Genomic DNA, 22,867 nt, shown 5'->3' with positions numbered 1-22,867 from the left:
TAAGCCATTTGAAGCATCACCTTTAGGTAGCAGGTTAGCAGCCCAAACTGCGCCACAAGACTGCATCTTAAAGTTCCCTTTGATCAGTTACTGAGCCCGGCTTCGGATGTTAAATCTTCATTTTTAGTAAGCAGATTAGAAAGGAAAAGATTAAGTGAGAGAATGAAATGCAGAAGATAGTGAATGCCAGTCAAACAGAACAGAAGCAGACTCAGAGTTTTCAAAACAATGCATTTAAATTCCTGCCTGATTTCATTGAAACAACCAACATCTGAGAATCTAGATAAAAAGAAAAACAAGAAAACTATTTAAACCAGAGCACACTTCATTTTTCATAAGACTGTCTAGGTAATGATATTCTTTCCTAAAATTATGAAAATTAATATAAAAAGGCAAATACTAATGAAGAGGTTGTGAAACTTCCTCTTTCCTTAGTGATTACAGATTTCTCTTAATTCTATTTTTTGTTTGCCATTTTAATTTTTAAAAATCTTACATGTCTAACTCTCCCATTGGCCAACAAGTTTCTCAAGGCCATTCAATCACCAAGTATTTATTGAGTACCTACTGTATCTCGTATATCAGGTACCATGTGAAGCACAAAAAAATAGAGTACTGCCTTACTCTTCTTTGTATCTCCAGTGAGCAGGGTGGAAGAAACACTCAAATGTTGACTAAAATATAATTCAAAATTATTTTAACCAATCAGAGCTGAATATTTATACCTCCATATGACACAGGATTGGAATAGTGTAAAACATGTAGTACCAATTTTGAAATTTCTCTAATAAGTCGTCCAGAAATACTAATTTGTCTTCAAACTATGTACCATTATGTTGACATTGTAAGCAGAGACTGAAGAGAGAAAAATTAAGACAGAAGAATACCTTGTCTGAGAATGGTTAAACTGGCACACCAGGCAGTTTACTATTCTGAGACTTCCCATTTTAAGCCTGTCTCCTTTTAAACTCTTGTTAATTAGAATTACAACTTTTCAAAGTTATTGACAAAAACAGAATTTTTAACAAGGATCTGTGCTATTTTGCTTTTAGGATTCAAACAGTAGCAAGCTCACATAATGACATTTATTTACAATTTTAAAGTTTAATCCTGGTAATCTGTTTTTAAATTCTAGTAGTCCTTTCAAAAGAATTAGCTAGGGCCGGCCCGGTGGCTCAGGTGGTTAGAGCTCTGTGCTCCTAACTCCGAAGGCTGCCGGTTCGATTCCCACATGGGCCAGTGGGCTCTCAACCACAAGGTTGCCAGTTCAATTCCTCGAGTCCCACAAGGGATGGTGAGCTCCACCCCCTGCAACTAAGATTGAACACGGCACCTTAAGCTGAGCTGCCGCTGAGCTCCCGGATGGCTCAGTTGGTTGGAGCCTGTCCTCTCAACCACAAGGTTGCCGGTTCGACTCCCGCAAGGGATGGTGGGCTGTTGGACCTGGAGCTGAGCTGCACCCTCCACAACTAAGACTGAAAGAACAACCACTTGAAGCTGAACAGAACCCCCCACAACTAAGATTGAAAGGACAACAATTTGACCATTGTTCCCCAATAAAGTCCTGTTCCCCTTCCCCAATAAACTCTTAAAAATAAATAAATAAATAAATAAATAAAAGTAGGAAAACAAGTAGTTCTTAAAGTATTAAAAAAAAAAAAAAAAAGAATTAGCTAAAGTTAAAATTCCCTTCTAACATAGGATTCTGTTAAGTAAAGCAACCTCCATGTCTTATTAAAAAAAGATTTGCTGACCTGGCTTCAATGACTACTATTGAACAAAAGAAATCTCAAAGAACATATCTACTCAAGACATTTTCTATATAGCAATACATCTAACAATAGCAACAACAAAATGTTCATTCTTTTCTTGCCAAAGTCAAGCACTGTAGCATAGTTAAAAGCTAGGACTGTGCCTGGTTTTGAATATCAGTTCTTTCACTTGCTAGTGTAGCCTCTGTGTGTCTGTTTCTCCAAATGTAAAATGGTGATAGTAAGAGAATCTATCTCATAGTAAAGTTACTGTTAGGATTAAATTTAAAGTGCTCAAAATAATAAGAGCCTACACGAATACATAGGCCCACAACTCTCATCCAAACCCTTGGATGAGAGACATGTTGAGCAGTACCATGTAATCAAATACACCAGTATTTCTGCAATGAAAAAAATTAACATTTACACTAAGTGTAATAAAGATTATAAATAGCTTCAGTTCAGTTTACATTTTGTAGCCTAATTAATGAGTTGTGGTTCGACATTATGAGGGGAAAAAAAACCAAACCAAACCTTTGGCTTTCAGTTTTTTAGATTTCTGAATGACAGAGACTGTGGACCTGAGTTGCTATTACTACTACCAGAATTACTAGTAGCTTAATATAAAGAAGACTAAGATCCTCGTGTTATGGCTATTTATATGATAAGCCTAACTGAAACTAACAGGTAAGATTAGAGATCAAAACACTGGCCGGAATGATGGCAGACACAGCTAAGAACAAGAGATACCATATAGGCCGAGGACTCAGTGATACGAAGAAGAGACGGGTGGAAGAAAGGCAATTACAATCAGACATCTTTAAATTGGAATATTACTCTCTCCTCTTCAGGGGACAACTGTTGATATAGTAACCCCTGATTTCCATCTGTTAGGAAGTGCCTTCTCCTGACCCACTGAGAAAGGGTTCTGCTGAGGTTAGAGGCTAAAGACTGCTTCAGGACCATACTCCACCTTCTCCTTCACCGGTGTCCAAGAAAATCTTGCCTCTGCTTGGCTGGCACACACAGAGAGAAATAAAATTAATACTTCTGTAGCACCATTTCCTACTTTCTATGATATTTGACCATCTTAGCATTCACTCTCTTCCTCTAGGTTCTAGGGAAGACTTCCTCTTTCTTTGCTCTTCTAATATCTAATCTTAAGGAAATTCATTTACCTTTTTGTTAAGCCACATTTAGGCCAGGAGCAGAAACCTTATCTTAAAAGCCAGCTAGTCTTGATCCTGTCTTGCTTTATCTCCTAGGGCCACTACCTGGGGCCAGGGTGTGGAGCTGGAGGGCTTGGTCAGGCCCCCGAAACCCTTTGTCAACGAAAACCCCCTGAAGCATTGAAGGGGGAACAGCCTCATTTACCCCCTCCTAGAAAACACCACACCCCTTTTGCTTTTCCCTCGGCTCTAGCCTGACTTCCAGCAGCTTAAACATGCCAAATAAATTCTAATAGACGGATCTTGGTCTCCTGAGTCGCGGCCGTGCCTACCACTTTTCTCCTGTGTACTCTTCCCAGAGGGCACATAGAACACAGGAAAAAAGGACAAGTTTGCAAAAACATAGTTAAATACATAGTTAAAAGTTTGGATTAAAAAAATCTGTGCATTTCTAACTTGTTTACTTAATCTGTTAAACTCTGACTGACAAGTCGTAGTTATTAAAATATGCACTTTGGAAAGTCATTCAAGGTCGAAAGAGGTCCACAGACTTGTCTTAGAATAGGAAGCCAATGGACAAGACTAGGAAGAACACAAATCTTTTATGCCTAAAACAAACACTTAAGTTGATCAACAAGCAACTTGATTTTCTCTAGCAGAAATGGCACCGAGAATGGTATCACATGAAAACACTTATCTGAAATATAACAAGAGTGCCTCCATTCCTGACTCCTTTGGGGAGTAAAAGTGCTGAGAGTCTGTAAACCTTTGTATCCTGTTCTTGATTGACCACACCAGCTGAGACAACTAAATGGAAATCCTAATGCATATGAAGCTCTTTAAAAATGAATACTCTCAGCAGTAACGATAAGTATGCCATCTCCAGACACTGTCATTTCAACTAAGGATAAAGTTCCAAGTTGTTGTTTTGTTAATTAATTTTTAAAATAAAGATGAGCTTCTTCAAACTGAAGGCAAGAGAATGATTAACTCCTAGCCCTAACCTCATCTTGAAACAGGGCCTGGTTGGCACCCCCACAGTAGAAGCCTCTTCACATCCCTGGCCTTACCTTTACGTGACCTATATACCTGTAGCTTAACAATAGATCAACGCCCTAAGGCTTGAGTTCAGAATGTCCCTTTTCCCACCCAGTTGCCTATTTTAGAAAATTACCCAGAAACTTATGATTCATACCCTTAGGCTTATTGATCACACTCTCTATGGTCTAGCATTCTTTCCTGGCTAATCTCATCATTGTTCCTGAGTTCCCATCTCCACCACAAAATCATGTGGCCAGAGGGAAGGCTCCAAGCAGACCTCTGAAACTATTTCGTAGCCTCTGGAGGAATGCCCAAATTTCCCCAGCTGGACTGAGAATGTGAAGGCAGCTTTTGGAGGTGTGTTAACCTGCTGCCTTCTCAGACCACTGGTTTTCTGATAATAAACGTTTATTCTATGACCCAACTCCTGTGTCGGTCTATTGGTTGAGCGGCGCAGGCAGCATGAGCCCCGGACTTGTTTGGCGTCCGGTTTCAAGCTTGGTCTGAATAATACAATATTTGTCAACACCATGGTGTTTGGTTTACCCTAGAATAAGCTGAGAATTTAAATATTCAAAATGGAGTCACCAAGAAGAATGAATTGCTTTCTGTCGAGCATAACTCCATACACTATATACAGTTTGAAGACTTTTCATTTCCTAGTTTACTGAGACTTCAAATCTTCAGTCTTCTTTGATTTTTTTTCCTTCTGCATATGTGATATACAATTAGCTGATTTAAAATGAATTCACTCTGGCTTACATTTTCCTCTAATCTCAATGATAAGGTCGCACCCTCACAGGCCTAGACAACAAAAGGTTTCTGACTAGTCTCCTGGTGTGTAGTTACAGACTCCATTCCAAACCATTAACTCCCGAGTCTGGCATTCAAGGTCCTCCACTGCCTACTTATGTCTCAGTTCCCACTTCTCATCTATATGAATTATGCAGCTCAGTTAAGTCGAGCTTGTCTGTAATGTCTGTTCACATTAAATCTTCCATAGGAAATGCCCTCCCAGTTCTTCCACATCCATCCAAAGCCTTCTAATCACTCAGAGCCCCACTCAAGTCCTACCTCTCCTGTAAGACGTTCTCCAAACAACCTTTATCAGTTCTGTACCCTTAGTCTTAGTCAATATCACAGGATCTAGACTAGATTCATATACTTTTACTTTTTGGCTATTCCTCCTCATATATCCAACCACACGGTAAGTCTTCTGAAGACAAAATCCAAGGCTTTACTCCCTTGGCCATCCCTCATGTGCCTACCACAGAACATATATTTTTGTTAATACCCCTTATTTGAAAGGAAAAGACACTAATTCCATCCTGCTCTGTATTATCCAGATGTATATTTCCCAACCTTTTCATATATTACTAAAAAATGAAATTGGGACTTGATCTAAGAATTGATCAACTTTATTAAATTTTCAGTGAATCTATCCATTTACATGAAAAGCTTGATCGGCCTAAAGGAGAACCAGCTTAAGTTGATCTAACAAAGTTCCTTATTTAGGCCCAGTCACACCTCTGACCTTATTGGGAGGCTGGGAGGGAGGATGCTTTCACTTTAATTTTTTAAAGGTTGTGATTTATCAACTCACCTATTACATGGGCAGACACAAAGGCCACAGCACTTGTTGAGTTCTGTTAAAGTCTTCTCTGCTTCTTTCATGTCTTTATTTATTTGGTCCATGCCTTCTTCTATGCGGTTTAGTTGTTCTGAGAATAAGTTGTGGAAGTTACATTTCGTGTTACCTTTACAATGCTAACTATTATAAAGTGCACTGTGACCAAACCAGATCCCCAGCATTTCTATCAGTGAAGAGGCTCAAAACCTGAGGGCTGTCATAAGACTCATAAAAACCAGACTGCTCAGGGCTAACTCAAACAAAATGTTTCCAAGTGCACCTATTTAAGGACTTGATTTCTGAAAAGGATGCAAGAATATCATCATGTTTAATACACATATGAACGATGCATACAGTAACTCCTACCACCTGGGGCACAAATGGACATTGTTGCCCTCACCTCTAACAGGCAATAAACATGACAGAATTCAAATCAGAAGAAGTAAACAAATCACTCTTATCTTACAGAGGGAAAGCACTCCCAAAGGCTGATTTGATATTTTTATACATGGCTGATTTGAAAGGGCTTTCTGGCAGGGAAGTCAAATCAACAGTTTCTGTGAATAACTGCAACTCACCCCCTTGTTCATCCAGCATAGTAATAGTCTTGATTCCTGCATCCTGAGACTGAAAGAAGGAAAAAGAGCTGACAGCACAGCAAAACATAGCAAAAATGACAGAAACAAAAACTATGAGGCCTGACATAGCAGGAAAGAATCATTTAGAAATCAAAGTTCTCAGAGGAGTAGAGCTACAGAGAAAATTAGTATCCCCAAATCAACACACTTTAACATACTAAGCCCCCACCACCAAAAAATAAATAAATAAGTAAGTCACAAACTTATGGTGCATTGATCTTCCCTGTCATATTCTAATACTGTCAATGGGAAAAACAAAAAAGGCCCGTTAGTGAATGGTTTGACAATTTAATCAATTGCTGGTTTCAAATAATAGAAGTTATTGAAACAATACCCTTCTGACTCTTATTAATATCAATTCCAGCTTGTACTATCAGGATCTCTTCTATACAGTTTCTATATTTAACTTGATAATTAAATACTTTCTTACCTCAATGGCTAAACCCAGGATTCTCCTTGTACTTTCCAGAGACTAGAAAAAACACACAAAAGTTTTAGCATTTTAAAACATGTAGAAAAAAAAGAAAAATCTTACCACAGGCCATATTCATAATGCTACTCTATTTTTAAAGGCTGCCAACACATCAATTCCTCCCTTTAAAACAAACAAAAAAGAAAGTTGATCACTATAATTTCAGTTTTCTTCCTACAAGATACTCCTTAAAAGAAAATCTGGAGGGTTAAGTTTATAAAACTTGAATGTAAGCAGAAATCTAGGTATACTACACAGATATTAGAAAGTTCTGTTAAACGTTCAGAATTCCTCAGATCTAGAGTATCTTTATTCTAAGTAACTGTTAAGTAATGATTATCTTTAAAAGAAATCATACAAATTACCTGGCCCAAAATTACATACAAATTGTTTTCACTTATTCAGTTTTTTGATGAGTTGAAAAAAATGAGCTAGTAATGACATTCTAGGACAAATGCACTTTGATGTAAAGGGACTAGGAGAGGCCAAAATGGTCTTCTAAGAAGGTCCTCTATCGTTTCACTGTGCAACTGAAAGAGAATTAGTTATTTATTCCAAATAAAACGTTTACCTCATCAGTAACCTGGTGAGCTCTCAACTGAATTTCTTCTGCTGATAGGTTATCCATGATGAATTAAAACTCTTGATAGGCACAGAAACTGAAATGTGGATGTTCTGTAAGAATAAGGATATAAAAAACAAGTTTGTTTGAGCAGTGTGTGTGGACTTTCGCGATTTAGGATATTTATCTGGAAAACGGGATAAAAGAGTCTGTCCATCCGTCCATCCATCCATCTCTCCATCCACCCATTTATCTATCTATATCACAGGTGAAGAACTAAGGCTGAGAGAGGGTAAATGGATGCTTAAATGCTAGTACCATAGATGAACCTAAATCTCAGGTTTCAAGACTTCTAGTACAGTGCTGTTTCTAACAGGACAATGGTCCCTTTACTTTGAGAAGAAAGGCATTACTGGAATACAAGCTTTAAGAGACTATTAAAATGAATTTCTCGTTGTACAATGTTCACTGTACATTGTTTGATTACAGAAAAGCAATAAGGTGAAGAAGGCTGTTAGGTAGTATTCCATTAGGAATGTAACAAAATTCAAAGTCATGTTTCTGAAGAACACAGAAAACATTCTAAAAATGTGCCAGTTGTCCAGGCTACTTATTGGAGAAAAATGGAATATTTTCATTCTTAACAAGAAAAGGATAATACTGATACAAAGAGCCCAGAAAAGAATTAAGGTTTTTATTAACAGCAGACTCTCCTTTTACAATTACTGTATTGTTTGTTGTTTTATTGAAGTCCCTAAGAAACAGAATAATTATTCTCCTACACATACCGTGTTTCCCTGAAAATAAGACCTAGCCGGACAATCAGCTCTAATGCGTCTTTTGGAGCAAAAATTAATATAAGATCGGGTCTTATTTTACTATAATATAAGACAATATAATGCAATATAAGACCCGGTCTCATGTTAATTTTTGCTCCAAAAGACGCATTAGAGCTGATAGTCTGGCTAGGTCTTATTTTCCAGGAAACATGGTAGTAATTCAGAAAGATGTCTCATAGACATTCAAACTAACATGTAAGTAGGTGTTATTCAGTACTCTGTTATGTATTTGGAATCATGTGGAGTAAAAAGCAATGTATGACAGACTAGGCTGTTTTCATTACATTTGCTAGCTTTAAATTTTTGAAAACTAATTTTACCAAAACTCTTTGTCAATGATACAAAGTCTGGTTCACATTCTGGATTTACCCCCAGGGGACGTCTGGCAATGTCTGGAGACATTTTTGATTGTTACAAATTGGGAGAGGGGTAGTGTTACTGGCATCTAGTTGGTAGAGGCCAGGGATGCTGCTAAATACCCTGTAATGCTCGTTGGGGCAGCCCCCCACAGCAAAGAATTATCTGGCCCAAAATACAAAAAGGTTGAGAAATCCTGCCACGGAGGACACTTATTGACAAACAAGGAACCTAGTTAACTGGAAATCTACTAGACTGAACTCTTGGAGGGCAAGGGTTTTGTTATATACTTGTATCTCTAACAACTAACAGGATCTGACAATTGGTACTCCAGTAAATGTGTGCTGAATGAACAAATAAGTGGAAAAACGAGGTGTATTCTCAAAGTATTTAAGTGGATCTTAAAACAAAGCTACATGTAACATTAGCACAAAGTCTGCAAATAACTACTAGAACAAGCAAAACTCCATATAGGTTCAAAGAAAGGTTTGAATGCAAAACGGACGACCTCTGTCAAACCTGAAGATTCCAGGAGTTCTGCTTTCTAATTATCAAAAAGAGCAGATGTAGTTGAGAGGTGGGTATGAAGAGTCACTCCAGGCATGGCAACGGGGTGGTTTTGAAGAACACATCCTTTCAGTGAACCCTAAGTGCTGCCTAGTACTTCATTTTTTCTTCCCTGAGCAGATGACACACAAGACAAGAAACAGACTTCTGTCAAGTTCTCACGTTTGGCAGACTGACATCTGGACACAGCTGCCTAAGACTTCTCTACTCCAGATTCTCGAGGGTGTTGAGCACATGATTATAGTAAATGGCAGTAAGAGAGACAAAGCAGAATTGTAAGGGGAAGGACAAAAAGAAAGAATACTCCCAAGGCTGTTAGTCTTTACTAAACTGCTCAGAAGTGTCAGGCAGGGTACAACCTAGAATTAGCTATATAGCTTTACTCCTGTTTATTATCCCCAGTAGTTTTTCTCATGGAATCAGGAAAAGGCTATCCAGAATGTTGGAGTAAAGAGAACTAGAGGAGGGGGAGGGGAAGGAAAACAAAACATCACTTGACACAAAGATCCCATTAAACTCAGTTTTCATAGGTATATATAAGCTAATAGATGAAACGTGTGTCATTTTTCCAATGCCCCAGGAACTTAATATATTATGCTAATTGTGTGCCTTTGAGAGGAAAAGACTTTTTCCCAGAGCTTTCGCACCTTGTCTCCCTTCCTATGGTCCATTTGAGCTTACTGGAAGACTCCTAATTTACTCGTAATTTCTTTTCTATTATAAACCTTGGGGGTAATGAGGAGGAAGAAAATGTTCACTGAGTCATATACCCTATATGTCATATACCCCACTGAGTACATAGTAAGTCTGTCATTATCTCTGTTATACCACTTTATAGATGGGGAAGCTAAGGCTGTTTAGGTAAGTCATTTGCCCAAGGTGACTGAGTCAGTAAAGAACAGACTTCACGGCCAAGTATGGATCTGAAACGAAGGGCAGCTCGCGGTCTGATAAACAGTCTTACTGCAGATTCACCTCCTCTTAACAAGTAAGATGATATAAGACCTGCTCAATATCAGATAATAGGCTAAGCTCGCGTCCTGGTGGCTCATTTCAAAATTCCAGATGGCTTCTATCATAGAACCATGAAATCTTATCTCTTCCACACACTCAACGACAGTTAAATGGATGAACTAGAAAGACCAGAGTAATCATGGTTTTCAGCTGTTTTATCATTTAGAAACTGAAACAATCTACATTCATTTAGAAAGTGAAGAGACTATTGGGAAGAAGGAATACAAAGAAAAAAAAGTCTTAGGAATACAAAGACAAAAGGTTTTAGAACTTAATCAACAGGAGATCTGTATGTCTTCATTGAAAAAAATGGACACAGACTCGGGAAGTAACGGAAGAAACAACACTTTAAATCACCATCTATTCCAGCGTCCTGCCAAGACCAATGTAAGAATTATTTTATAAAATAATTAATTTTATACTGGTAAGCAAGGATTTTGCATTAAAAATATCCTACCAAGTGAGTTTCCTGCCTTATTCTTTCTCTTAAAACAAAAGTTAATCACAATATAAGTTGCTCTATAAGTTACACTCATAATTTATTACTGTTTTTTTTAAAAAAATAATTACTACTTTATTTTTATTTTTAAGGAGGGTGCAGCTCACAGTGGCCCATGGGGCTACCTTGGTCTGATAAACAGTATACCTGGTGTTATCAGCACCAGGCTCTAAGCAACGTCTTAACTGTTTGAAAAAATTGGCGCTTTTCATGGTAACCAATGAATTTGCAACAAATGGCAACTTCTGTTGATAGCCAGCAAGCATAGTAGTGAGTAGGGGGCTCCAGCATTTAAATTCTGGCCCCAAAATGTATTTGTCGTATGACCTTGGCAAGTTACCTAACCCCACTAAAACTCAGTTTCTGTGTTTGTAAAACAAAGATAACACAATCTATTCCATGGGTTTTTTTTAGTGAGGATTGAAAAAGATGACGTATACAAAGTGCTTAGCACAGTTCCTGAGGCAAGGCTGGTATGCAAGTGTTAGCCATTATTTTAATATTATGAGGGAAGCAGACAGAAATAGTAGGCAAAACAAAAGTAACGCAAGGATGTTAGATATGAGTGACATCCATGTGAATGCCACCGAAAAGGCGAAATCTGAACGTTAAAGTTGATGGCACTATCTGCATAGGTGATACAGCTGAACTATTTTCATGCCGGTCATGAGTCTGCGCATGTCGAGACAGATATTAAACAGGTTTAAACTACACCAAGTTTCCGGTTGACAGGTACTTATCTAAATAAATATATATAGCTTTGCATGTGTAAAAAATTAAAGACTGCCCTTAAATAGTCCTTTTTTCTCTGGCTAAGACAGACAAACACAAACCACATATAAGGGTTTAGGTTATGAAGATTAGTATACAAAGTGAACAAAGTAAGACTAAAAAAAAATCAACTATACGCTACAATTGCCTAGGGTAAAAATATGGGTAGAAAAAATTTGGAAGCGAATCAGCAAAATATAATCGATGGCCAGAATTAAGAGTGATTTTTCTTCTTTTCACAATTTTCCAAATAGTAGTTATATAATTTCTAAATTTCATACATTTATTTTCATCATAAAGTGATAGCTTACGACAACCAAGAAAACCGATTTACAAGACTGGAGATAACGAAGACAAGAAGTAAATTCTAGACCCTAATCTGTAAGCATAAGACCAATTCTTGGCCTCTCTTGAGAAAGATCTTCCAGTCGACACGTTTTCACAGTTAACGTAAGTTTGCAGAAACATCACCATCCACTAACAGATGACCATCCGTTCCAAACCCTAAAAGTATAGAAATGCAATAGAACAATTGTCTTAAATGTTCTGCTAAAAGATGTTTTCAGGAAAAGCCTTTGCTAAGGTTTGGCTGGGAAACATACTCACATGAGGTGGCAGGAATGGGTTCTGACTAAGTTCTTTGTACTTTCATTGCAAAATACTAAGACGTGTATAAAAGAAGATCCCATAAGGAAGCAGAAGACCCCATAAGGAGTAGAGACGGCTATATTCCATCTTGGCGTACAGTCAGTCTCCTGTCATGGCCGCTCACCTCTACTGTATGGTCTTTCTCTAACCATCCTTCCAACAATCAGTATCCTCAGGATGTAAAAGAAAATGTATGAACTTAGAAACCATTTAAACAGTAGTCTGTAGGATTTGCTTTAAAATAATTTGAGGGTGGGGAAATGGGTGGGAGTATAGTGGAAACAAGATTGGCCACGACTGTTGAAACTGGGTGAATAATACATGGAGGGTCATTATGCTACTTTCTCAACTTTTTATTATGAAAAAATTCAAACATAAACAAAAGTTTTTAAAAATGGCAGCTAACTTTTTAATAGTCTTTATTCACCATTTTGAAAGTCTAGATAGTGGGTAGGGGATTAAGAATCACAGTAACACTATAACAGTTAATACTTACAAAGCACTACACATGCAAGACACTAGTCTAAGAAATATAAAGATATATAAATATATACATACACACATTCATTTAATCCTTGCAACACTGTCTCAGTCTATTCAGGCTGCTGTAACAAAATACCACTGGACAGTTCATAAATAATATAAATCTATTTCTCAGTTCTGGAGGCTGGAAGTCCAAGATCAAAGTGTCAACATTGGCCATGTTCCCCCTTTCTAATTTTTTTTAAGTTAAATTTATTGGAGTGACACTGGTTAATAACATTATGTAAGTTTCGAGTGTACAATTCTATAACACATCATCTGTATACTGCACTGTGTGCTCACCACCCAAAGTCTATAGTCTCCTTCCATCTGCATATATTTGACCCCCTTTACCCTCTTCATCCTCCCCCCAACCCTTTCTAATTTAAAGCTGGTGCCTTCTCACTACATCCTCACATAGTGGAAGAGGCTAGTGAGCTCTCTGGAGCCTCTTTTATATGACACTAGTCCCACTAATGAAGGCTCCACCCTCATGGCTTAAACACATTCCAAAGTCCACACCTACTAATACCATCACATCTGGGCACGAGAATCTCAACATATGAATGGGGGCAGGGAATGACACACAAACATTCAGACCATAATAGACACTATTTAATTCTATATTTTACAGATGCAGAAATTAAGGAATAGTGAGGTTAAGCAACTTTTGCAAAGTCACCCAGTAGAGTCAGGATCAAACCCAGGCAGAATGCCCCAGAGTACGTGCTTTCACTTACTATTACACATATTAAAAGGAGGAGAGGAGAGAGCCACATTATTAAGTCATTCAAATCTGTAGAAGCTTTGCCCAAAAAAAGTATACGCATGAAATCTCTGCCTTCTGCTTTTCAAGTAGCAAGTCTAACTCCAGGCTTAGAGAACATTTTAGAGCAGTAGCTCCCAACCCTGGCTACACATTATAATCACCTGATGAGCCTTTATAAATCTGGTGGCCCATGCTGTACCCCAGATTAATTAAATCATACTCCCTGGGGGTGGAAGCCAGACATCAGTCGCTTTTTTTTTTTTAAAGCTCCCTAGGTAATTCCAATGTGTAGCCAAGGTTGGAAACCATTGTTTTAGATATTTCTTTTAAATGTAGATAAGCACTAATGAATGATATCCTATCCCTGTTATAATTCTGGTACCTAATGGAAGGAAAATGTAGTATTTAACAATGGAAGACCAGAACTTAGGCTTCAAAAAGTTAAACACAGAATTACCATATGACCCAGCAACTCCATTATTAGGTATATTAGAGAAATGAAAACATATGTCCACACAAAAACTTGTACACGAGTGTTCAGAGCAGCATTATTCGTAAGAGCCAGAAAGTGGAAAAAAACCCAAATTTCCATATAATGGAATATCATTCAGCCGTATAAAGGAATGTTACATGTTATAACATGTATGAGCCTTGAAAGCATTATAGTAAGTGAACAAAGCCAGTATCAAACGGCCCATATTATATGAAATGTCCAGAATAGGCAAATCTAAAGAGACAGAAAGTAGATTAGTGGTTGCCAGGGGATGGGTATAAAAAATGCTGATTTTTAAAAATCAAAACTTTCAAAAGATAATATAATACACACAAGAAAATTTTAAATATTCCCACTCTGGCCTTTTTCCACTTTTATCAACCTAGAAGAAAAGCAATCTAGAAGAAAATCACAGACACAGACAAAAACACTTTAGTCTCAGTATTATTTATAATGTTAAAAAAATTGAAGTGATCTAAATAAAAAATGATAGGGGATTTGACTGAATAATTATGGCATAACTACATGATAGAATGTTATGCAGCCAGTTAAAAATATTTCTGAAGATTTTGTATTCTTCCATATTTAATTTTAACCAAGTATCTATATTACATGGTTTGAGAAGTCAAATAGTTCTACAGCAGTAATTAGCATTCCTCTGCCCTTCCTCAAGGCAAACCAATTCCTGCTCCCAGGACCCAGAGGCAAAAATTTCAACAACACTAGTTGTTCCAGTGTTTAACCCCACATTTCTAAATCACATGCTTATAGTGATGTTTCTTGATATTTCAATTTTGGATATGATTCATTGACTTTCTATAATGAAGATATTTAGCTCTTATACCTCCCATCTCCTACTTTTTATATTTTTCCTCACATTATAGAGTGGCTGGATAATTAAATTCTTGGTTGGAAACCAGAAGTCCTAAAGCAGTGAAGAGCTCTGCTTAACTATGGCTATCCCAATCAAATGTAGATGGCCATAAAATCCTTCCTTTCAAAATATTTATTAATCCCAAAGAACCAGGGTTCCATGAAACACCATTTGGAAAATACTAGTTTGCAGAGATTTCTGCTTAATTAACCAATTATCTGGGAACAATATTTCTGTTTAATCCTCATCTTAGAGAATTGTCTCTGAAGAGAAATAAACCTCAGATCATCTAATCAGTGCAACTTCTTTATGCTAAGAAAGTAAAATGCAACTCTTCCGGCTCTTAGGTTCTTTTTATAATACACAAGACTTACTGGCAGCAGGAAAGGGTAAAGCAGTTGCAGAGGCCTGTGGTCTTAGGAAAGCAAGCCAGACCAGAGCCCAACTGACGAGAGAAATGACAGGCCAGGGGTGTCAGAAGAGAATGTGGTGAAAACTACCACCTTGCTATGGTGACCTCCCCAAGAGAGTTAAAAACTCCCTTATGCTGACAGATGAAGAACACTGAGGAGTCAGCACTCTGCCCATCTTCAGGCTTGGCAGAAAGGGACACTAGTCCTAGAATACATCCCTCTAATTCATTCCAAACATCATTCAAGTATCTATTATCAAGTAAGGGAACCTATTTTGATATCAAGAAAACTAATTAGTTTCCTTTTGAAATGTATATTTTATCATACATTGTAATTAGGATACAGAAAATAAAGCATTCTTTGTCACTGCCTCCAACCATAGTTTTCCTTTTCATTTTTCTTAGTTTTTCAGTTGTTTTATGAATATAAATTCTGGCTCTCTGCCAGACTAAAGCTTTTTTAGCCTAAGGCTAACACCGTCTGAACTACTGTCAAGACCTTCCTAGTTAAGTTGAATATGATTTCAATTATTAGTTCTCCTGTGACTAAGCTTACTACTTCTAGATAAGGTGAAATAATTTAATAAATTGCGTTGAGTGAGCAGAATGCAGCAGTTAAAAACAAGACTGATGTCAGACAGACCCTGAATTCATCCTAGCTCTGATACCCAGGCAATTTACTTGACCTATTCAAGTCTCAGTTTCCTCATTCCTTAGGTTAACAGTTCTACCTCCCAGGATTGTTTCAGAACTAAAATTAGTTAATGTACATAAAGTGCTTAGTACAGTGCCTAGCACAGAATAAAGATTCAGGAAATGACAATTATTAACGAACTGAGCATTTATGCTCATGTTGTTGTTACGTTCTTTGCTATCTGTGGTATCTGAATCCTGGTATCAGAATGTTTGAGAAGCTAATCAGAAAGCTTCTAGGTGAACCTAGAATCAGAGCCCAAATACTTGGATGTTGAATATTTTGTTCAGGCAGGATGAAGCCTTGCCAATCATCCTTACCTCGCACTTGGTATCTCATGTCGTGAGTTATTAGGTGCCATTCTAGGCACCTAAGGAAGTACAAGTATATGCAAAATACACCTAAGCAGCTCTTTCTTGAAGCCTCTAAGGTGAATAATGGAGAATGAATGGAAGGAATGTTAGAAAGAATTACAGAGAACAAAGTAGAAATTCAGATGTGCACCATCACTTACTGGGTGAAAGAATTTAGTTTCTTTTCATGAGTATATTTTTTGCTCTTAGATTCCATTTTTAATATGAAACATTAAAAATGTTCATACATAAGGAAGGAAGAATGTCCACATACATACTCAAAAAGTACAGGTGCAGGGTATTTCAAAATACTCCAAATACTCTAGGTTAAGCGAAAAAGAATCCATACTCTGGTTAGGAAATTTAATTCTTCCTGAAGGCACAGAGATGAGATGAGTCTTATTTGTGTTAAGGCTAGTTTCCTCCTTTTACTTCCTCACGAGTTTCCTTTCTACTTCTATGACGAGGCCTCAAAACAGTGTAAATATAAGTGCACCACTGATTAATATCTATTAAACATCTTGGTTTCAAAGAGCACTGAAACACATGATTCAAGATAGAAATCATACTGCTGAGTGAGAAAGTACCACCAAAAACCATGAACCCAAAAGACCAAAATTACACTTCAGTTTTACAGAAGCACCTATTATAATAGCTTGATGTCCAACAGCTAGCTTTCAAGTCCTGGTCAACCTTGGAACTTCCATAATTTTCCTCTAAATGACCAGGGTATAATCCTGAAAAGGTAGATCTAGATGCGATTATAATCAATTATATTGACCCTGTCTGAAAGAAAGGCTGTGGGAACAGAAAAGGGATGATCTATATGAAAGATAAAGAGACTCAAGAATGCAGCACTCATTTTCCAGGAGAGACATACAATCTGGCAGACGTAAGTATGGTATCTGCCAGGGAGATAGTAAGTGTAAGGCGGGGATGACGGGCAAGGCTTCACCTTGCCAGAATGAAATATTCACCCAAACCACCCAAGACTTGGGGTCTGATTCCAAGTTCACCTAGAGGCTTTCTGGTTAGCATCTCATATATTCTGATATCAGGAGTCAGATGTCACAGATGGAGAACATAAGTACTCAGGTCTCTGGAAAAGAATGTCCCCCCACAGTAGATTAAGAGTGGCATTCTTGCTTATACAAAAGGCAAAACAGTGTAGTGGTTAAGTGCCCAATATTTGGAGGGATGATGGTTTCAAATCCTGACTGTTGCTTACTTAACCTCTCTGCGATTCAGTTTTCTCATTAAATGGTAATATAATGCTTACTTCAAATGCTGTCATAAGGACTGAGTTAATTCATGCAAAGCATGTAGAACCTTGGCTGTCATGTAGTGCTCAATAAAGCTATTATAATTTTTCATAATAATTACTAAACATCTATCATGATTTTGATTTGGGAATCAAAAGCCAAGTATGATCAACTCTAAAAAAATTGCAATTTTAGACTATCACAGAAGTGCCACAATGTAAGGCCTCAGTTATGCAGGAATAGAACGTGCACGCACATGCGCACAAAGGGGGCAGGGTGGCTTTAAAGTCAGACAGGAGACAGGTTGTGAAGGGCTTTGTATACTATACCAAGAAGTTTGGATTTTATTTTACAAGCAGTAAGGGGCCATCTAAAGGTAATCTCAATTGTCAAAACATTGTTAAAATAAATTTAAAACAAACTTTAAATCCAAGTTACAGAACTCAAAAATCAACAAGATGAGGGAATTCCAGAAAAATCCAGTGATTAGCACTTTTTATTTTAGTAGCAACACAACCTAAATTGAAATTGAAACCAAAATATCGGTGAATTTAAATGAGTGCAAATGGAACACCACCTCCACTCTCAACGTTACAAAAGGAACAGTATATGCTGTTTCCTGGCTCCATAATCCATTTCCTCCAATTGTTGGAGGCACCGTTTCAAATCACTACACACTACGACAAAGAAAATATCAGTCTTTGTCATATACTCCTCTGTCAATCTACAGATCTAGAAACAAAATATGGCACTGGAATAAAAAGTTCAGCACTCTTTGGTGCAAGCAACATCATATATTGTAAATACTAACATATATACATAATGCGGAGTACAAACACAGCTAAGAAACAGATTCCCAGAATGTTTAAGAAACAGGAACCAAAGGAGGAAAAGAAAGTGCCTTAATCACAAAGGGAAAAAAAAAAAAGGACAGATGATTTCACAGAAATGTCAAAGCGTAAACATCCTTTTCCCCTTTTGCTATTCTAATCTATTTTTATCTGGTGTAACCAAGTAAGTAAGTTTGCTAGAATTGTGTCATAACAGTGATGGCCATCACAGGGCTCATAGCATTTTGAAGTCCATTGGCCTTAGTTAGAGTTTAGGTAGTCCAATAATCACTTTATCTTAAAAATGAGTAGATTAGGCCCAAAAGCAGTATTTTCCAAAGTGCGGAGCAAGAACAAGCTGTAATTTTAGCTGTTATATAAGCAACAGTTATGTATTTAATAGTTACGTATTTACTACAATGTGTACTAGAAAAAAGTATAAAATACATCAAGACGAACATTTCACAGATTATCACTTTGGAAGATGGTAATGTTTTTAAAAAGTCTATTAAAAATACTAAGTAAAATAACACAGATACTCTTCTAAAAAACAAAATTTATAATGGTGGTATGCTTCATGTAAGTGAAATACAGCTGTTCCAGGGCTTCTTGGTTGCTTGCTTCTTGGTTGAAGGTTGTGTTTTGAATGATTAGAAAATACGTGACCTATACTTAAGTGAGTTTGTTACTATGCTTAAGCTCAATTAGAAACAAACACTAAACTGAATACAGAAATTCTACTGTTTATAGGAAAGAGTGTAGTACTGTTAAGAAAATAATAGCACAAACCATTTGTATTTTGTAACTAACAGCAATTTTCTACTTTATATCCACATACCACAAGCACCTAAAAAAAAACACAAAAAAACTCTAGAAACAGATAAATACCGTGTTTCTCCCAAAAAAGACCGGGTCTTATATTAATTTTTGCTCCATTAGGGCTTATTTTCAGGGGATGTCTTATTTTTTCATGGACAACAATCTACATTTATTCAAATAGTCATGTCATTTTCTTCTGGAACATCGTCGTAACATTAAATGCGTCCGTCTGGCTGAGGTCTTAACTGGGGCTTATTTTCGGGGCAGGTCTGATTTTCGGGGAAACACAGTATTTAAGCTGCAGGCTAAGTTATATGATCATTTTATTTGGTTTCATATGACCTGTCAAAGGAGCTTGGTACTGTGAGAAGAGGTGTTTCTTCTCATATTTGCTAATATTTACATAAATGTGTTCTTTCTCATTATCTCTTGCCAAAAGAATGAATGACAAATGATCACTGGATGCTTAGGCATCAAATTTGCTGGTGGCAGACATATTATTTTTAAAATTTTACTACGAGGTATTTTAAGATTAGATCCCAAAGTATTCTAGCCAATGATGTCTCGTGAATTTCAAGTGTGGTATTTTATGGGCTAGGCAAGAACGTGAGAGAACCATTTCTACTTGGCTGTATCCGCAGTAGTATTTTACTGTGACATCTGAAAAACAGTCTCATTAGGACACAAAGACACATGGAGTAATATCCTTCTTAATTCTTGAAACATCTGCTATTAGGAATCTACATTATTTTCAGACGCTGCCGGTATCTAAACGTCGCTCTCCCAGTCGCCTCCCTCCTCCCTGAAGGAGATGACAAGTAGCAAAAGGCAAAATAATACTCCCTACTCATATTCCCCAACTCTGATGTTTTTCGGTTTCCTCTACTATCACGTGCCTTTCCTAACACGGTGGTGACTTAAGACAATAAAAAGGACGAGGTGAAACAGCACTTTCCAGGACTTCCCCTCCACCCCACCCCACCCCACTACTCGAAGCCCGAAGTGTGAAATTCGTTTTGCCGATCCTTCTCTTCGTGAGTCTGCAGTAACGCTGTGAGGTAATTATAGACTTTCCTGGACAGCACGGACTTTCCAATGCCATGAACCTCAGCGATCTTCTTCAAACAACTAGTTCAGAGTTACCTGATCACTGTAGTTCCCAGACAGTCTATTAACTCCTATCACAGCAACACCGTGAGGGACTGAGAGTTTACTTCAGCTTGGTTTCAAGGACGGGTCCAGAGAAGTACCATCCCACCACCCTTCCTCCACCAGCCCCTCGACAGTCTCCCGGCGCCTCGCGTCCTAGCTCCGGGCCCGCCCCGCCCAGTATGGGCCAGAGCGTCCACTCTTCCCCTTAAGCTCGACCCCACCAACTTTTCAACCGTCACGATATACTTTTTCTTCTTGGGACACGATCCCAGTCTTCACCCCCGCCAGCTCCCTTAGCCCAACTCCTAGAGACTCACCACCAAGCAGTTCCGGCACTCCTCTCCGGCCACGGCTGCTCGGACACCACCAGACCAGACTAGGAGCGGTGCCCTTCTTGCGCCTGCGCGCGCCGGCGGCGCGCGTCTGCGCACTTCCCCAGCGCCGCAGGCGCGGACACACCCCTGCAGTTGGAGCCAATCACGGTGCTGGGGGTTTAAATATCCCTGCCACGCAGGCGGAGAGCTTAGGTACTCACCCGTTAACGGGATTGTTGGAGTCCCGCCCTCAGGTGGGAAGTGTTCTTGCAACAAACATTGAGTGAGAGCAAAAGAGTGAGAGCAAACCGTGTGCCAGGCACTGTGCGAGATGAACGCAGAGGAAAAGAAGGCGAACGGAATGCTTTCTCAGCTTTCTCAGTTTTCTCAGCTCTCCAGGGTCTCAGACTGGGAGATAGTTATGTAAACAAATTCTAGTGGATAGAATATAGTGCGTGGCACATAAAAAATGCGAGACACCTTTGGCGAACAATGAACAAAGCGCCTTGTTTTTAGGGGTGTCTGGAAGGGTTCCCGAAGGAAGCGACTTTTGAATCATGAAGGACAAGTAAGTAGGAGTTCTCCAGGAAGTCCGGGAGGGAGATAGATTTGTACAGACCTCACTGGGAACAGCTCATGCCCCAAAAACATAGCGCCTTCTGGAAATTCTTTGTAGTTCACCCTGGTTAGAGGCTTAGAGCTCATCATATATCTCTAGGTAAAGGGGGGAATAAAAATTTTAAAGTCGGAATGACTAAATCTAGGAAAGCCTTGCGGTTTTGGACGAGTAAGCCTGCACTTTATTCTATGACCAGTAAGGGTTTGAAGGGTTATAAGCAGATATAGTAACCCTTCCAAGCCCCTCTAAGAATAAAGTACAGTGTTGCAAATTCAGAGAGAGAGAGAGAGAGAGAGAGAGAGAGAGAGAGAGAGAGAGAGAGAGATTTTCAAAAAAAGGAGTAGTCTATTCCTAAGGAGTCAAGGAAGATGAAGTCTGAGAAATATCTTTTGAATTTAATAACAGAGGTTATTGGTGATCGTAGTGAAAGCTATGTGGTGGAACCCTGAGGTTGAAAGACAGAATGTAGTAATTTGGAGAGGGAAGATGCAGAAATGGGGACAAGTCATAGAATGCTTTTGGAAAGTTTGGCCTTAAGAGGAGGGAACGAGGATGACAAGAGGTCAAAGTTTTTTGTTTCTGGGTTTTTGGTTTTTTTTTTTTAGTTTTTTAAGACTTAAAACAGGAGAAACTTAAGAATGATAGGGAAGATACAACTGAGAAAATACAATTTAACAAAGAGAAGTGCTAGTCAGTAGGTAAAGATCTTGAGAAGGTAAGAGTAGAGGCAATCCAAAGCACTTGATGGGAAGAATATGTTGGAAGAAAGAGAAGATACCTTCTCAATTATAATGAGAGGAAGTATGTGTCTGTAAGTTTGTGTTTTGTAACAGGAAGTTAAAGAAGTTCTCATCTGCTGATCTCTGTTTTCTCTGTGAAGTAGGAGACAAGGTCATCTGCTGATAGAAAAGGGGTTGGAAGTTTTAAGGAAAGTGGAGAAGATTTGGAATACTGTAGAAAGTGTTAGAGCAAGTTGACCAGATAAAAGTAATAGGACTAGTAAGCAGTGTGACTAGTAAGCAGGATCAATAAAAATGAACTCAAGGTTTTCTGCCCTCCTGCGTAGCTTTCTCAAGCAGTAATCACTTCTTGAGGGTAGAATTGGAGAAAATGTATGGTTGAGTTTATTTAGGGTTGGGGTGGTCACTGGTAATGCCATGGTTCTCCACCGGGAATATTTTTGCCCTCCACGGGACATTTGGTAATGTCTGGAGACATTTTTGATTGTCAAGATGATGGGAGTGGGGGAAGATGTAAAGGGAGGGGGTACTAGAAGCATCTAGTGTCCTGGGGTGCTGTTAAATATCCCACAATACACAGAACAGCACAAGAATTATCTCCAAAATGTTAATAGTACCAAGGTTGAGAAACCCTGATCTAGGATTACCTTGATGTTCACCAACAGCTGACCTTGGTCTCCTATAAGCTTTTCCTTGGACTACGACCCTGAGCTTAGAGGGTAAAGCAGTTGTTCCATTGCACACCTTTGAAGGAGAGTAGGATGAGCAGTATACCCCAGAAGTTGAGTGTTTTAAGGACTTGTGATGTCACAAATACAGAATTGGAATAGTTAGTTGCTCAATCCCCTAGAAGCCAAACTGGATTTACACACATAATTAGAGGAAAGTGCTTACTTTGATTTGAGGCATTGAAGTTCTTATTAAACATAGATGTTATTAGAGGCTCAATAATACAGGAGTAATACTTCACACCATTGTCAACCTAATGTAACTTGGTTTATCTGACTAGTTTTAGTCACTAAAATAGTATCCTAAGGGAATGGGTTTAATAATAAA

The 22,867-nt window shown here is 38.3% G+C and overlaps 2 protein-coding genes across 3 annotated transcripts in view; one reads left to right on the top strand and one right to left on the bottom strand.

The window, feature by feature from the left end:
* The window catches only part of SNAP23 (synaptosome associated protein 23), a 28,071-nt gene extending 7,488 nt beyond the window's left edge, over window positions 1-20,583 (bottom strand). The window contains exons 1-6 of one of the 2 annotated variants that reach the window (XM_019725404.3): window positions 20,456-20,583; window positions 7,273-7,376; window positions 6,660-6,701; window positions 6,170-6,218; window positions 5,565-5,682; window positions 247-279 (exon numbers count right to left, since the gene is read on the bottom strand). In XM_019725404.3, coding sequence (XP_019580963.1) covers window positions 247-279; window positions 5,565-5,682; window positions 6,170-6,218; window positions 6,660-6,701; window positions 7,273-7,329 — 299 coding nt within the window. In that variant the 5' untranslated portion in view covers window positions 7,330-7,376; window positions 20,456-20,583. The remainder of the gene's footprint in view (window positions 1-246; window positions 280-5,564; window positions 5,683-6,169; window positions 6,219-6,659; window positions 6,702-7,272; window positions 7,377-20,455) is intronic. The other variant, XM_019725405.3, reaches the window with a different exon arrangement.
* Window positions 20,584-20,976: 393 nt separating this feature from the next.
* ZNF106 (zinc finger protein 106) overlaps window positions 20,977-22,867 on the top strand; it is a 61,700-nt gene continuing 59,809 nt past the window's right edge. The window contains exon 1 of the mRNA XM_088797157.1: window positions 20,977-21,020. The gene's annotated coding sequence lies outside the window, so the exon portion shown is untranslated. The remainder of the gene's footprint in view (window positions 21,021-22,867) is intronic.

The sequence above is a fragment of the Rhinolophus sinicus genome, chromosome 3, assembly GCF_057876585.1.
Source record: "Rhinolophus sinicus isolate RSI-liver-muscle chromosome 3, RSI-T2T, whole genome shotgun sequence".
NCBI lineage: Eukaryota > Metazoa > Chordata > Mammalia > Chiroptera > Rhinolophidae > Rhinolophus > Rhinolophus sinicus.
Note: the sequence above shows the minus strand (reverse complement) of the source record. Positions and strands in the feature narration are given on the sequence as shown.